The sequence below is a fragment of the Bos indicus x Bos taurus genome, chromosome 11 (genome assembly GCF_003369695.1).
Source record: "Bos indicus x Bos taurus breed Angus x Brahman F1 hybrid chromosome 11, Bos_hybrid_MaternalHap_v2.0, whole genome shotgun sequence".
Taxonomy (NCBI): domain Eukaryota; kingdom Metazoa; phylum Chordata; class Mammalia; order Artiodactyla; family Bovidae; genus Bos; species Bos indicus x Bos taurus.
In genome coordinates, this window is record NC_040086.1 from 14,270,995 (window position 1) to 14,284,357 (window position 13,363).

At 40.8% G+C, this 13,363-nt stretch overlaps 1 protein-coding gene across 1 annotated transcript in view; it reads right to left on the minus strand.

Annotated features, from left to right (window-relative positions):
• Positions 1-13,363, minus strand: part of SRD5A2 (steroid 5 alpha-reductase 2) — a 48,730-nt gene that overhangs the window by 16,360 nt on the left and 19,007 nt on the right. Inside the window, exon 2 of the mRNA XM_027554953.1 lies at positions 2,035-2,198. Coding sequence (XP_027410754.1) covers positions 2,035-2,198 — 164 coding nt within the window. The remainder of the gene's footprint in view (positions 1-2,034; positions 2,199-13,363) is intronic.

Genomic DNA, 13,363 nt, shown 5'->3' on the forward strand with positions numbered 1-13,363 from the left:
TGCTGGAGATTCCTGGACACTCATGGGCAAGTCTGGGTCATTCTCTTGTGGGGTCACTGCTCCTTTCTCCTGGGTCCTGGTGCACACAATGTTTTGTTTGTGCCCTACAAGAGTCTGTTTCCCCAGTCCTGTGGAAGTTCTGGAGGCTCTATGGTGGGGTTAATGGCGATCTCCTCCAAGAGGGCTTATGCCACACCCAAGTCTGCTGGCACCCAGAGCACCTGCCCCTGCAGCAGGCCACTGCTGACCCATACCTGCTTTTCAAAACCCTGAAAGGCAAGTCTGGCTCGGTCTCTGTGTGGTGTCCTGGTGCACACAAGGTTTTGTTTGAGCCCTCCAAGCATCTCTGGTGGCATGGGGTTTGATTCTAAACGTGATTTCACCCCTCCTACCATCTTACTGGGGCTTCTCCTTTGCCCTTGGACGTGGGGTATCTTTTTTTGGTGGGATCCGACATTCTCCTGTCCATGGTTGTTCAGCCACGAGTTTTAATTTTAGAGTTCTCATAGGAGAAGATGAGTGCATGTCCTTCTACTCTGCCATCTTGAATAAACTCCTCAAAGACTGGACAGTGGTCCCTCAAATGTCCCCCTTTCTAGATAAGACTAGCTTATTTCCTCATGGTGGCATTTAACTTATTTCTTTATTCTCTATATTTCCTATAAATTGGCATAAATCTTTTTCCTGTGTGGTTATGGTACCAGTTTAATATACAGTTAGGTACATTTATTTATTTGTTCTCAATGTTGAGGAACTTTATGTGGATTTTTAATTAAGTTATGAAGTTTCATGATTTAAAGGACAAAGCTATCTTAAAAGAAGATTTCTGCCCACCATCCCATTTTCTTTACTCTAAACCCTAGAGATACTCTTTTTAAAAAATAGTTTCTTTTTTTTTTTATCAATCCAATATTTCCTCTTCCACTTTTAAATACGCACAGTGTCCTATTTCTACACAAAAAGCAGCATGGTGTATACACTATGCACACTTTATTTTTACTTAACCATGTGTTCTAGAGATGTCTTCACATGAAAAAGACATTCTTTGCTTTTGTTTTGCTTTGGTTGTTTTTATGAGGCTTCAGAATATTCCACTGTGTGTATGTACCAGTATTCATGCAACTAATACTCTGGCTATTTGAGTGTTCAAATGTTCGTCCTGACTGCTGTGTGAAGAAGGGGCTACTGAAGGCCAGGACTTGAAGTAGGAAGGTTAACTTAAAGGTCACTGTGGCAGTCCAGGCAAGAGGTCATCCTGGTTCAGACCAGAATGAAGTTAGTGTGGTTATGGAGAACTGAGCTCAGTTGGCACATGTTTTAGAACTAGAGGGAGCTATTCTAAGCTGATGGAGAGAAGATGTGTAATGTAAAGAGAGGGACTAAGGATAATCTCTGCCTTTTTTCCTTTGAGCAAGAATAATGCACAGTTGAACCTTTACTTTATTTAAAAAAAAATTTAATTCCTTTTGCAGATAATGAAAAATATTCAAAGATCATTGTTTTCTACTATTTTAGATAGGTGGTCAAGAAGTCTCAATGAGGAGATGTGAACTGACAGAGACCTAAATAAAAGGAAAGACCAGCTCCCCGAGTATATAGGGGTTGAGCATTCCAGACAGAGGGTGTAGTCTATACAGCAGCGCTGAGACAGGACAAACCTGACCATTTCAGGTCCAGCAGGAAGGCCACTGAGGCTGCAGGACAGTAAACAAGACGGATGGAGACAGGAAGTGAAGTCAGGACAGGACCAAGAACATTTGGGTTTCGCAGGCAGTGGTAAGGAATTTGTATTTTATCTTGAGAGTAACAGAAATGTGTTGGAGGATTTTGAGATGGGGAATACCATAGTGTTTTTAAAAGATCTCTCTGGCTGCTATACAGAGAAAAGACCAGTGTGGAGATGGTCATGGTAGGGGAATGGGAATGGAATCCTTGAGTTTTTATTATAATAGGGTGGGGAGAGGTGATGGCGATATAGCCTGTAGAAAGAGGCGTTAACTAGGGTGTGGGTTAGAAGCAGTCAGGTTTACTTACCCAGGCTAAACCGTATGTCTGTGTACCACTCAGCAGGGTATTCAGCACAGTAAACCAGATAGTAGCCTTGGAGGAGTCCATTTCCCATGCAGAAGACAAAGCCTCTGAAAAGGAATACAACTGGAAACGGCCTCCCTCTAGTGAGCAGTGAATAAACAAATGTCCTGGGGTATACGGGGGAGAAAGGTCAGGATCCATTGTTAAAAAAATATCAAGTAATGAGATGAAACAACAGGCAATCGCATTAAACCCATTTTTAAAAACCATTTCCCTTAAATGTATGCAATGAGAGACATTATTATTAATATCTAGTTCTGTGTGTGTTAGTAGCTCAGACGTGTCCAACTTTTTGTGATCGCATAGACTGTAGCTCACGAGGCTCCTCAGTCCATGGATTTCTCCAGGCAAGAATACTGGACTGGTTGCCATTCTCTTTTCCAAGGGATCTTCCCAACTAGGGATGGAACCCAGGTCTTGCACACTGCAGGCAGATTCTTTACCATGTAAGCCACCAGGACTTGTAATAGCTGGTTCTAGAGCAATCATCTATGCTATGATTTGTCTTGTTTCATTAAAATTCATAGTAGCCATCATTACAACAGCTTTGAAAGGCAAATTTCATCCTTATAAATTAATAAATTCAATCCTGTAAACCCAGGACTGGAAATCATCTTTGTATAGATCTGGAAGTGAAATCCAGATTGTATTGGAGGAGGATAGAGCCAGGCTTATCCCATGCAGCAGTGCAATGGAATTTTTATAGCAGCCATACAATCATATGTCTTTCCATATGTCTTTCTAGTATGATTTAACTCCTGGTATTATAGCATTCCCCAGAAAGTGATTATATTCTTTGCAGCCAAAGATGGAGAAGCTCTATACAGTCAACAAAAACAAGACCAGGAACTGACTGTGGCTCAGATCATGAACTCCTTATTACCAAATTCAGACTTAAATTGAAGTAGGGAAAACCACTAGACCATTCAGGTATGACCTAAATCAAATCCCTTATGATTATACAGTGGATGTGAGAAATAGATTTAAAGGCCTAGATCTGATAGATAGAGTGCCTGATGAACTACGGAATGAGGTTCGTGACATTGTACAGGAGACAGGGATCAAGACCATCCCCATGGAAAAGAAATGCAAAAAAAGCAAAATGGCTGTCTGGAGAGGCCTTACAAATAGCTGTGAAAAGAAGAGAAGTGAAAAGCAAAGGAGAAAAGGAAAGATGTAAGCATCTGAATGCAGAGTTCCAAAGAATAGCAAGAAGAGACAAGAAAGCCTTCCTCAGTGATCAGTGCAAAGAAATAGAGGAAAACAACAGAATGGTAAAGACTAGAGATCTCTTCAAGAAAATTAGAGATACCAAGGGGACATTTCTTGCAAAGATGGGCTCGATAAAGGACAGAAATGGTATGGACCTAACAGAAGCAGAAGATATTAAGAAGAGGTGGCAAGAATACACAGAAGAACTGTACAAAAAAGATCTTCATGACCCAGATAATCACGATGGTATGATCACTGACCTAGAGCCAGACATCCTGGAATGTGAAGTCAAGTGGGCCTTAGAAAGCATCTCTACAAACAAAGCTAGTGGAGGTGATGGAACTCCAGTGGAGCTATTTCAAATCCTGAAAGATGATGCTGTGAAAGTGGTTCACTCAATATGCCAGCAAATTTGGAAAACTCAGCAGTGGCCACAGGACTGGAAAATGTCAGTTTTCATTCCAATCCCAAAGAAAGGCAATGCCAAAGAATGCTCAAACTACCACACAATTGCACTCATCTCAAGTGCTAGTAAAGTAATGCTCAAAATTCTCCAAGCCAGGCTTCAGCAATACGTGAACTGTGAACTTCCTGATGTTCAAGCTGGTTTTAGAAAAGGCAGAGCAATCAGAGATCAAGTTGCCAACATCCGCTGGATCATGGAAAAAGCAAGAGAGTTCCAGAAAAACATCTATTTCTGCTTTATTGACTATGCCAAAGCCTTTGAGTGTGTGGGTCACAATAAACTGTGGAAAATTCTCAAAGAGATGGGAATACCAGATCACCTGACCTGCCTCTTGAGAAATTTGTATGCAGGTCAAGAAGCAAAAGTTAGAACTGGACATGGAACAACAGACTGGTTCCAAATAGGAAAAGGAGTACGTCAAGGCTGTATAATGTCACCCTGCTTATTTAACTTATATGCAGAGTACATCATGAGAAACGCTGGACTGGAAGAAACACAAGCTGGAATCAAGATTGCCAGGAGAAATATCAATAACTTCAGATATGCAGATGACACCACCCTTATGGCAGAAAGTGAAGAGGAACTAAAGAGCCTCTTGATAAAAATGAAAGAGGAGAGTGAAAAAGTTGGCTTAAAGCTCAACATTCAGAAAACAAAGATCATGGCATCTGGTCCCATCACTTCATGGGAAATAGATGGGGAAACAGTAGAAACAATGTCAGACTTTATTTTTGGGAGTTCCAAAACCACTGCAGATGGTGACTGCAGCCATGAAATGAAAAGACGCTTACTCCTTGGAAGAAAAGTTATGACCAACCTAGATAGCATATTACACAGCAGAGACATTACTTTGCCAACAAAGGTCTGTCTAGTCAAGGTTATGGTTTTTCCTGTGGTCATGTATGGATGTGAGAGTTGGACTGTGAAGAAGGCTGAGAGCCGAAGAATTGATGTTTTTGAACTGTGGTGTTGGAGAAGACTCTTGAGAGTCCCTTGGACTGCAAGGAGATCCAACCAGTCCATTCTGAAGCAGATCAGCCCTGGGATTTCTTTGGAGGGAATGATGCTGAAGCTGAAACTCCAGAACTTTGGCCACCTCATGTGAAGAGTTGACTCATTGGAAAAGACTCTGATGCTGGGAGGGATTGAGGGCAGGAGGAGAAGGGGACAACAGAGGATGAGATGGCTGGATGGTATCACTGACTCGATGGACGTGAGTCTGAGTGAACTCTGGGAGTTGGTGATGGACAGGGAGGCCTGGCGTGCTGCGATTCATGGGGTCGTGAAGAGTCGGACACGACTGAGCATCTGACCTGAACTGAACTGAACTGAGTATGATTTAACTCCTGGTATTATAGCATTCCCCAGAAAGTGGGCTGCAGATCCCCTTGAAAAAAATAAATAAGAGATTCCTCTAAATGCTAGGAACTGTGAATATAAGGGAATCCAGGAGGACATTAAGAAATAAAAATAACTTCAAAATAAGAATTTGCCCAAGATATAATGCTAAATGGCAAACATCAAACTACATCATGCTTTTTATTTTTCTCCCTTGATGGTGCAATATAACCATCATACAGGAAAGTCTGTAAACCTATATTAATAGATCAATGAATTACTATCAAATATATACCCATAAAGTCATTAACCAAGACTTGACTTAACCAAGTCAAGAAATGGAACATGGCCATCCCCCAGAAGCCTCCTATAGGTCCTTCCTGTTAACAGTACCACCATCACACAAGAGGGAACCACCACCCTGATTCCTGTAATAATCATGTCCTTTTGCTTCTTTACAATTTTGCCTCATTTGCATGCACCCCTAAAAATATAGTTTGCTCACATTTAATTCCATATGAAAGGAAACACATCATTACGTTTCTAAGACTCAAGCATGTCATTGTGTGTAGCTATAGTTCATTAATTTTCATTGTTGTATATTATTGTCATGTGTGAATATATCACATGTGCTTATCTATTTTACTTTGATGCATATGTGGGTTGCTTGCATAGTGTTTTATGTATTCAAAGATTATTTTTCCATTATTTTAATGATTTTTCATTTTATGTTTAAACCTTTGGAATTTATTTTGTTGCAAGAAGTTAAATAAGAATCAAATGTAATTCTTTTCCTCTAATGCTAGTGAATATACTAAATATCTCTTTCTCACTGACACACGTTGCCATTGGTTGTGACACACATTGCCATTGGTTGTTATTGTTGTTCAGTCGCTAAATTGTGTCTGACTCTTTGTGACCCGATAGACTGCAGCACACCAGGCTTGCCTGTCCTTCACTATCTCCCAGAGTTTGCAAAACTCATGTCCATTCTGTCGATGATACCATCCAACCATCTCATCCTCTGTCACCCCCATCTCCTCACGCTCTCCATCTTTCCTAGCATCAAGGTCTTTTCCAGTGAGTCAATTCTTTGCATCAGGTGACCAAAGTACTGCAGTTTCAGCTTCAGCATTAGTCCTTCCAATGAATATTCAGGGTTGATTTCCTTTAAGATTGACTGGTTTGATATCCTTCTTGTCCAAGGGACTTTCAGGAGTCTTCTCCAGCACAACAGTTCAAAAGCATCAATTCTTTAGTGCTCAGCTTTCTTTATGACCCAGCACGCACATCCGAACATGACTACTGGAAAAACCGTAGCTTTGACTATTACGGACTTTTATCAGCAAGGTGATATCTCTTCTTTTTATTATGCTGTCAAGGTTTGTCATAACTTTTCTTCCAAGGAACAAGCATCTTTTAATTTCATGGCTGCAGTCACTGTTTGCTGTGATTTTGGAGCTTAAGAAAATATATTCTGCCTCTGTTCCCATTTTCCCCATCTATCTGCCATGAAGTGATGTCCCATCACTGGGGAAACAGTGTCAGACTTTATTTTTCTGGGCTCCAAAATCACTGTAGATGGTGACTGCTGCCATGAAATTAAAAGACGCTTACTCCTTGGAAGGAAAGTTATGACCAACCTAGACAGCATATTAAAAAGCAGACATTACTTTGCCAACAAAAGTCGCTTTAGTCAAAGCTATCGTTTTTCCAGTAGTCATGTATGAATGTGAGAGTTGGATTATAAAGAAAGCTGAGCACCAAAGAATTGATGATTTTGAATTGTGGTGTTGGAGAAGACTCTTGAGAGTCCTTTGGACTACAAGGAGATCCAACCAGTCCATCCTAAAGGAAATCAGTCCTGAGTGTTCACTGGAAGGACTGATGCTGAAGCTGAAACGCCAACATTTTGGCCACCTGATGCGAAGAGCTGACTCACTGGAGAAGACCCTGATGCTGGGAAAGATTGAGGGCAGGAGGAGAAGGAGATTACAGAGGATGAGATGGTTGGATGGCATCACCGACTCAATGGACATGAGTTTGAGTGAACTCTGGGAGTTGGTGATGGACAGGGTGGCCTGGCGTGCTGCAGTGCATGGGGTCACAAAGAGTCAGACACTACTGAGTGACTGAACTGAATTGAACTGAACTGATGGGACTGGATGCCATGATCTTAGTTTTCTGAATGCTGAGTTTTAATTCAGCTTTTTCACTCCCCTCTTCTATCCTCATCAAGAGGCTCTTTAGTTCCTCTTTGCTTCCTGCCATTAGGGTAATATCATCTGCATATCTGAGGTTACTGATATTTCTCCTGGTAATCTTGATTCCAACTTGTGATTCATCTAGCCTGGCATTTCACATGCTGTACTCTACATAGAAGTTTAATAAACAGGGTGACAATATACAGACTTGATGTACTCCTTTCCCAATTTGGAATCAGTCCATTGTTCCATGTCCAGTTCTAACTGTTGCTTCTTGACCTGCATACAGATTTCTCAGGAGGCAGGTAAGGTGGTCTGGTGTTCCCATCTCTTGAAGAATTTTCCACAGTTTGTTGTGATCCACACAGTAAAAGGCTTTAGTGTAGTCAATAAAGCAGAAATAGATGTTTTCTGAAATTCTCTTGATTTCTCTATGACCCCACAGATGTTGGCAATTTGATCTCTGGTTCCTCTGACTTTTCTAAATCCAGCTTAAACATCTGGAAGTTCTCAATTCACATACTGTTGAAGCCTGGCTTGAAGAATTTTGAGCATTACTTTGCTAGCATGTGAAATGAGTACAATTGTGTGGTAGTTTGAACATTCTTTGGCATTGTCTTTCTTTGAGATTGGAATGAAAACCAACCTCTTCCAGTCCTGTGGCCACTGCTGAGTTTTCCAAATTTTTTGGCATATTGAGTGCAGCACTTTAAGAGAATCATCTTTTAGGCTTTGAAATAGCTCAACTGGAATTCCATCACCTCCACTAGCTTTGTTCGTAGTGATGCTTTCTAAGGCCCACTTGAATTCACATTCCAGGATGTCTGGCTCTAAGTGAGTGACCACGACGTCATGGTTACTTGGGTCATTAAGACCTTTTTCATACTATTCTTCTGTGTATTCTTACCATCTTTTCTTAATATCTTCTGCTTCTGTTAGGTCCATACCATTTCTGTCCTGTATTGAGCCCATCTTTGCATGAAATATTCCCTTGGTCTCTAGTTTTCTTGAAGGGATCGCTGGTCTTTCCCATTCTATTGTTTTGCTCTATTTATTTGCTTTGTTCACTTAAGAAGGCTTTCTTTTCTCTCCTTGCTCTTTTCTGGAACACTGCATCCAGTTGGGTATGTCTTTCCCTTTCTCCTTTGCCTTTCACTTCTCTTCTTTTCTCAGGTATTTGTAAGGCTTCATCAGACTACAATTTTGCCTTCTTGCATTTCTTTTCCTTTGAGATGATTTTGGTCACCACCTCCTGTACAATGTTAACTTTTTTCCTAATGCTAGTAAATATACTAAATATCTCTTTCTCATGGACACATACTGCCATTGGTACTATACACGAATTTATCATACACATTGGTCCCTCTTCTAGACTCATGTTTCTGTTCCATTGATTTATCTATAGCCAGTACTACACTCGGAGAAGGCAATGGCACCCCACTCCAGTACTCTTGCCTGGAAAATCCCATGGACAGAGGAGCCTGGTGGGCTGCAGTCCATGGGGTTGCTGAGGGTCGGACACCACTGAGTGACTTCACTTTCACTTTTCACTTTCATGCATTGGAGAAGGAGATGGCAACCCACTCCAGTGTTCTTGCCTGGAGAATCCCAGGGACGGGGGAGCCTGGTGGGCTGCCATCTATGGGATCGCACAGAGTTGGAAACGACTGAAGCGACTCAGCAGCAGCAGCAGCAGCAGCAACAGTACTACACTTTTAATAATTGTACTTTTAAAATTTGTCTTGGACTTCCCTTGTGGTTTTGTGGTTAAGAATCCAACTGCCAATGCAGGGGAAAGTGAAAGTCAAAGTGTTAGTTCCTCCATCAAGTCCAACTCTTTGTGATCCCACGGACAATATGGACAGTAGCCCACCAGGCTCCTCTGTCCATGGAATTCTCCAGGCAAGAACACTGGAGTGGGTAGCCATTCCCTTCTCCAGCAGATCTTCCCAACTCAAGGATGGAACCTGGGTCTTCTGCATTGCAGGCAGATTCTTTACCATCTGAGGCACCAGGAAAGCCCATCAGTTCAGGGGACACAGGTTCAATCCTTGGTCTGAGAAGATCCCACACATGCCAAAGAGCAACTAAGCCTGTGTGCCACAATTACTGAAGCCCATGCACCTAGAGCCCATGCTCCATGACAAGACAAGCCACCACAATGAGAAGGGCACACACCACAACGAAGAGTAGCCCCTGCTGGCCGCAAGTAGAGAAAGCCTGTATGCAGCAGCAAAGACCCAGTGTGGCCACAAATACATAAATAAATAAATCTTTTTTAAAACAAAATATGTTTTAATACTAGCTGGGGCTATTCTTATATCATTACTCTTCCTAATGATTTTCAAGATGCCCTTCATTGTTCATTCTTCATGTGAACTTTAAAACCAACTTGTTAAACACACACTCCCAAATGTTAGAAATACTGTTGACCTTTGAACAATGGGGGTGGGAACTGCCTGGGTCAACTCACCTACAAATTTTTTTCACTAGAAATACTACAGTACCACACTATGTAAAGTTGGTTGAATTCATGGATGCAGTACCTCAGATAAGGAGGAAGGGCATGTACTGGGGAACTGTGGACATGGAGGACTGCCTATGAGTTATGCATGGATTTTCAATTGCTTGGAGGATCAGTGCCCCTAACAGCCACACTGTTCAAGAGCTCTGGGTACCAACCAAGGCTTGCAGCAACACAGGGAGCAAGAAAGAGTAAGAAAGAGTAAGAAAGTAAGTAAGTAAGAAAGAGTAAGAAAAAGATTGAATCTCAGGAAGGATAACAAGCTTTGTGGTATTTTTAACTGACCTTAATCCCATCTTCCCCTTTCCAGCTCTGCACAGCCTTGAAAAGTAACAGCATCCATTCCTGGGTTTGGAGGCAGCAAAACAGGGCTTGAGGTCTTTCAGAGCCTCACTTCCAAAGAGAAGTCATTATCTTACTTGTTTGGTGGTTCCCTTGTGATGATTCCACTCAAAAGACTTATTTTTAGTCCCCCTCACTCAGACTTACCCAGTGCTAAAAGTTTCTGGGTTTGGGGAGTGTTTTTTAAAATATTTTAGCACCACAGTGGCCTGCAGCAGTGGATAACAGATGGGACAATATTAGACTAATCAAAAAGCGTAAAAAGAAAGACTGAGAAATGAGATGCCCATAGGAGCTTTCATAATATCATACATTATCATGCATATGCTTAAAAGAAGACTTGGGGTTTCCTTGATGTTTCAGTGGTTGAGAATCCAACTGCCAATGCAGAGGAAACTGGTTCGATCCCTGATTAGGGAAGATTCTACATGCCACGTGGCAATGAAGCCTACAACTACTGAGCCCATGCTCTGCAACAAGAGAAGCCACTGCAAGTAACCTTTGCTCCCTGCAACTCAAGAGGGCCCACGTGCAGCAGTGAAGACCCCGCATAGCCGTGGATAAATAAATAAATATTTTTTAAAAGACCTGAAAATTTCCTAAGCTCTCACTTCTGATTGACTTTGAGGCCTGAGCAAGTAGTAAGTGAAGCCAAAGCAGAATTGTAAACTACATGGGTGGTTGTTAAAGGACTTCTCTAAGATGCACACAGAGGATCTTGGCAAAAACTGGGAGACTTTGGTTTCAGGTATTTTAGAAAATCATTAACTAGTCACTGATCATTAACTAGTCACTAAGAAAACCAAGTAGTGACTTCAGCCACATCAAGGAGGACAAAGGCTTCAAAGAATAAGTTCAGAAAAGCTACTAGGCAAACAGTAACAACAAAAAACCTTAGGAGGCAGAGAGAATTTGATTACCAGAGTAGTTACATAGTATTATAGTTTTCAACAATAAACTACAGAACATTCAAAGAAACAAGAAACTATGAGCCATTCATTGGGGAAAATGCAACCAACTAACATTGTCTCTGAGAAGACCAGACACTGGATTTACTAGGCAAAATTTTTAAATTAATTATTTTAAATATGTTCAAAGAGCTAAAAGAAACCATGTCTAAAGACTTAAATGAATTTATAAGAATGAGAGACTATCAAATAGAGAATACCAATAGAGTTAGAAATTATAAAATGGAACCAAATAAAAATCTGAAGTTGAAAAGTATAACAACGGAAATGAAAAATTCACTAGAGGGACTTAGCAGTAGACTTGAGCAGGCAGAAGAAAGAATCAATGAAGTTGAAGACAGTTTAATTGAATTATTCCAGTTTGAGGAATAGAGAAAAATAAACAGAGGTTCAGAAATCTGTAGGACACAGAGAGAACAATGACAAAGGGGCAGAAAGAATATTTGAAGAAGTAATGTCCAAAAACTTTTAAATTTGATGACAAACACTAATCAACACATCCAAGTTCAGTGAATGCCACATGGATAGACTTACAGATACCAAAGTTTATGTATATCATGGTTAAACTGATGAAAGCCAAAGAGAGAATCTTGAAAACAGCAATAGAGAAGAAACTCATCGCATTCAATAGAATAATCATGAAGGCAAGCAGGCAATGGAAAGAAATATTCAGTAGTCTGACAAAAAAAAAACAAAAAAACAACTGTCAAACAATTTTTTACCAGAGAAAATGATCCTTCAAAAGCCAAGAAGGAAAAAAATAGATGTATTGGACTTCATCAAAACTATAATGATACATGTGTATGTATAGTGGTTCTAAAGGCTATTAAAAGAAAAAGTTGTTGGCCTCCCAATGTGGCACTGTAAGTGCCATCAATACCCCCAAAACAGGCCCAAAGGCAAAGTCCTTGCCTTTTGAAAACCCAGGACATAGTGCACACAGCCATTTTCCAAGTTAAACCATGCATCCACTCTTTAAACCACGTATGACCCCGTCTGAACTTTCTAAGAATCTAAACAAAAAGTCAATACTCAATCACATTTCATCCAAAGGAGTACATATTACTCAGGACAGGCTCACTACTATAAGAAACAACTCCCAAGAGGTTCCACATATTAAAAGCTCATTCCTTGCTTGTGTCATAGCACAGTGCTGTTCACAATACTCTGCTCCATAATCATTGAGGATCCAGGCTCTTTCAAGGCATCTTCTTCCTCTGGCCAGCAGACAGAAACAGCATGGAGAATTGTGTAAAGGTTTTCTTAAGGGCCAGGCTGCAGACTAGAAGTAGCATATATTAATCCCACTTTCATTCCTTTGGCACCACCCAGCTGCAACAGTGACTGGTAAATGCAGCCTAGCCGCACGGGCAAAAAGCTCTGGAAACCCAGGAGTCCTGGAGAACAAATCAAATCATTCTGATTGGAAAAACTTTGCTCTTGGAAAGCTGGGAGCAGTCTAAAATGAGAGTTTCAGTGCAGAATGTGCTAAGAACAACGAAGAGAGGAGGAGAGAACACCCAGGAGGCTGAGCATTAGTGCTGTGGAGGTTTGCAGGGGAGTTTTACCTTCAGATCCTGGCATGACCTGAGACTCAGTTTCCCTGGGGTTTGGAACCTCTTCACTTTAATTCCCTCCTACACTTTTTATTGTAAATGTTCATTCCTCTGTGTTTGTTCTGAATCAAAGTCTGATAAGCACTATGTAAATATAAAGTTTTCTATCACTGCTAAGCAAATATTCATTTGGGGGGATGCTTATTGGAAAGGGTTAACTGCAACTGCACATTCAAATTAAACTAAAGAAAAAACTTTAAAATTATACATCTTGCATAGACCATCTCATATTTAACTAAGTCTTCTTCAAACATAAGTGCTATTGCTGAGATTATCAAGCCTATTGAAGACTTTTCACTTATGAAATTTTAGATTTCATTGTCAATCAAAATGAATTCAAATTCTATATATAAAATACAAGGCTTCCATGTATATATGTACTGTTATGTACAGCAATAACTCCATCCTCAACTCCATCTCCCCCTTTATCCACTACCCCATTTTCCTGCTTTCTTTTACAGCAAAACTCCTCAAAAGAGTTGTCTATACTTGCCATCTCTATGTCTGTTCCTCCTTTTGTCCTTCCTCTCCCCAACAGAAACTGATCTTGGTGAGACCTCCAGAGACCTCCATATTTTCAGTTCCAAGAGCCAATTTTCAGC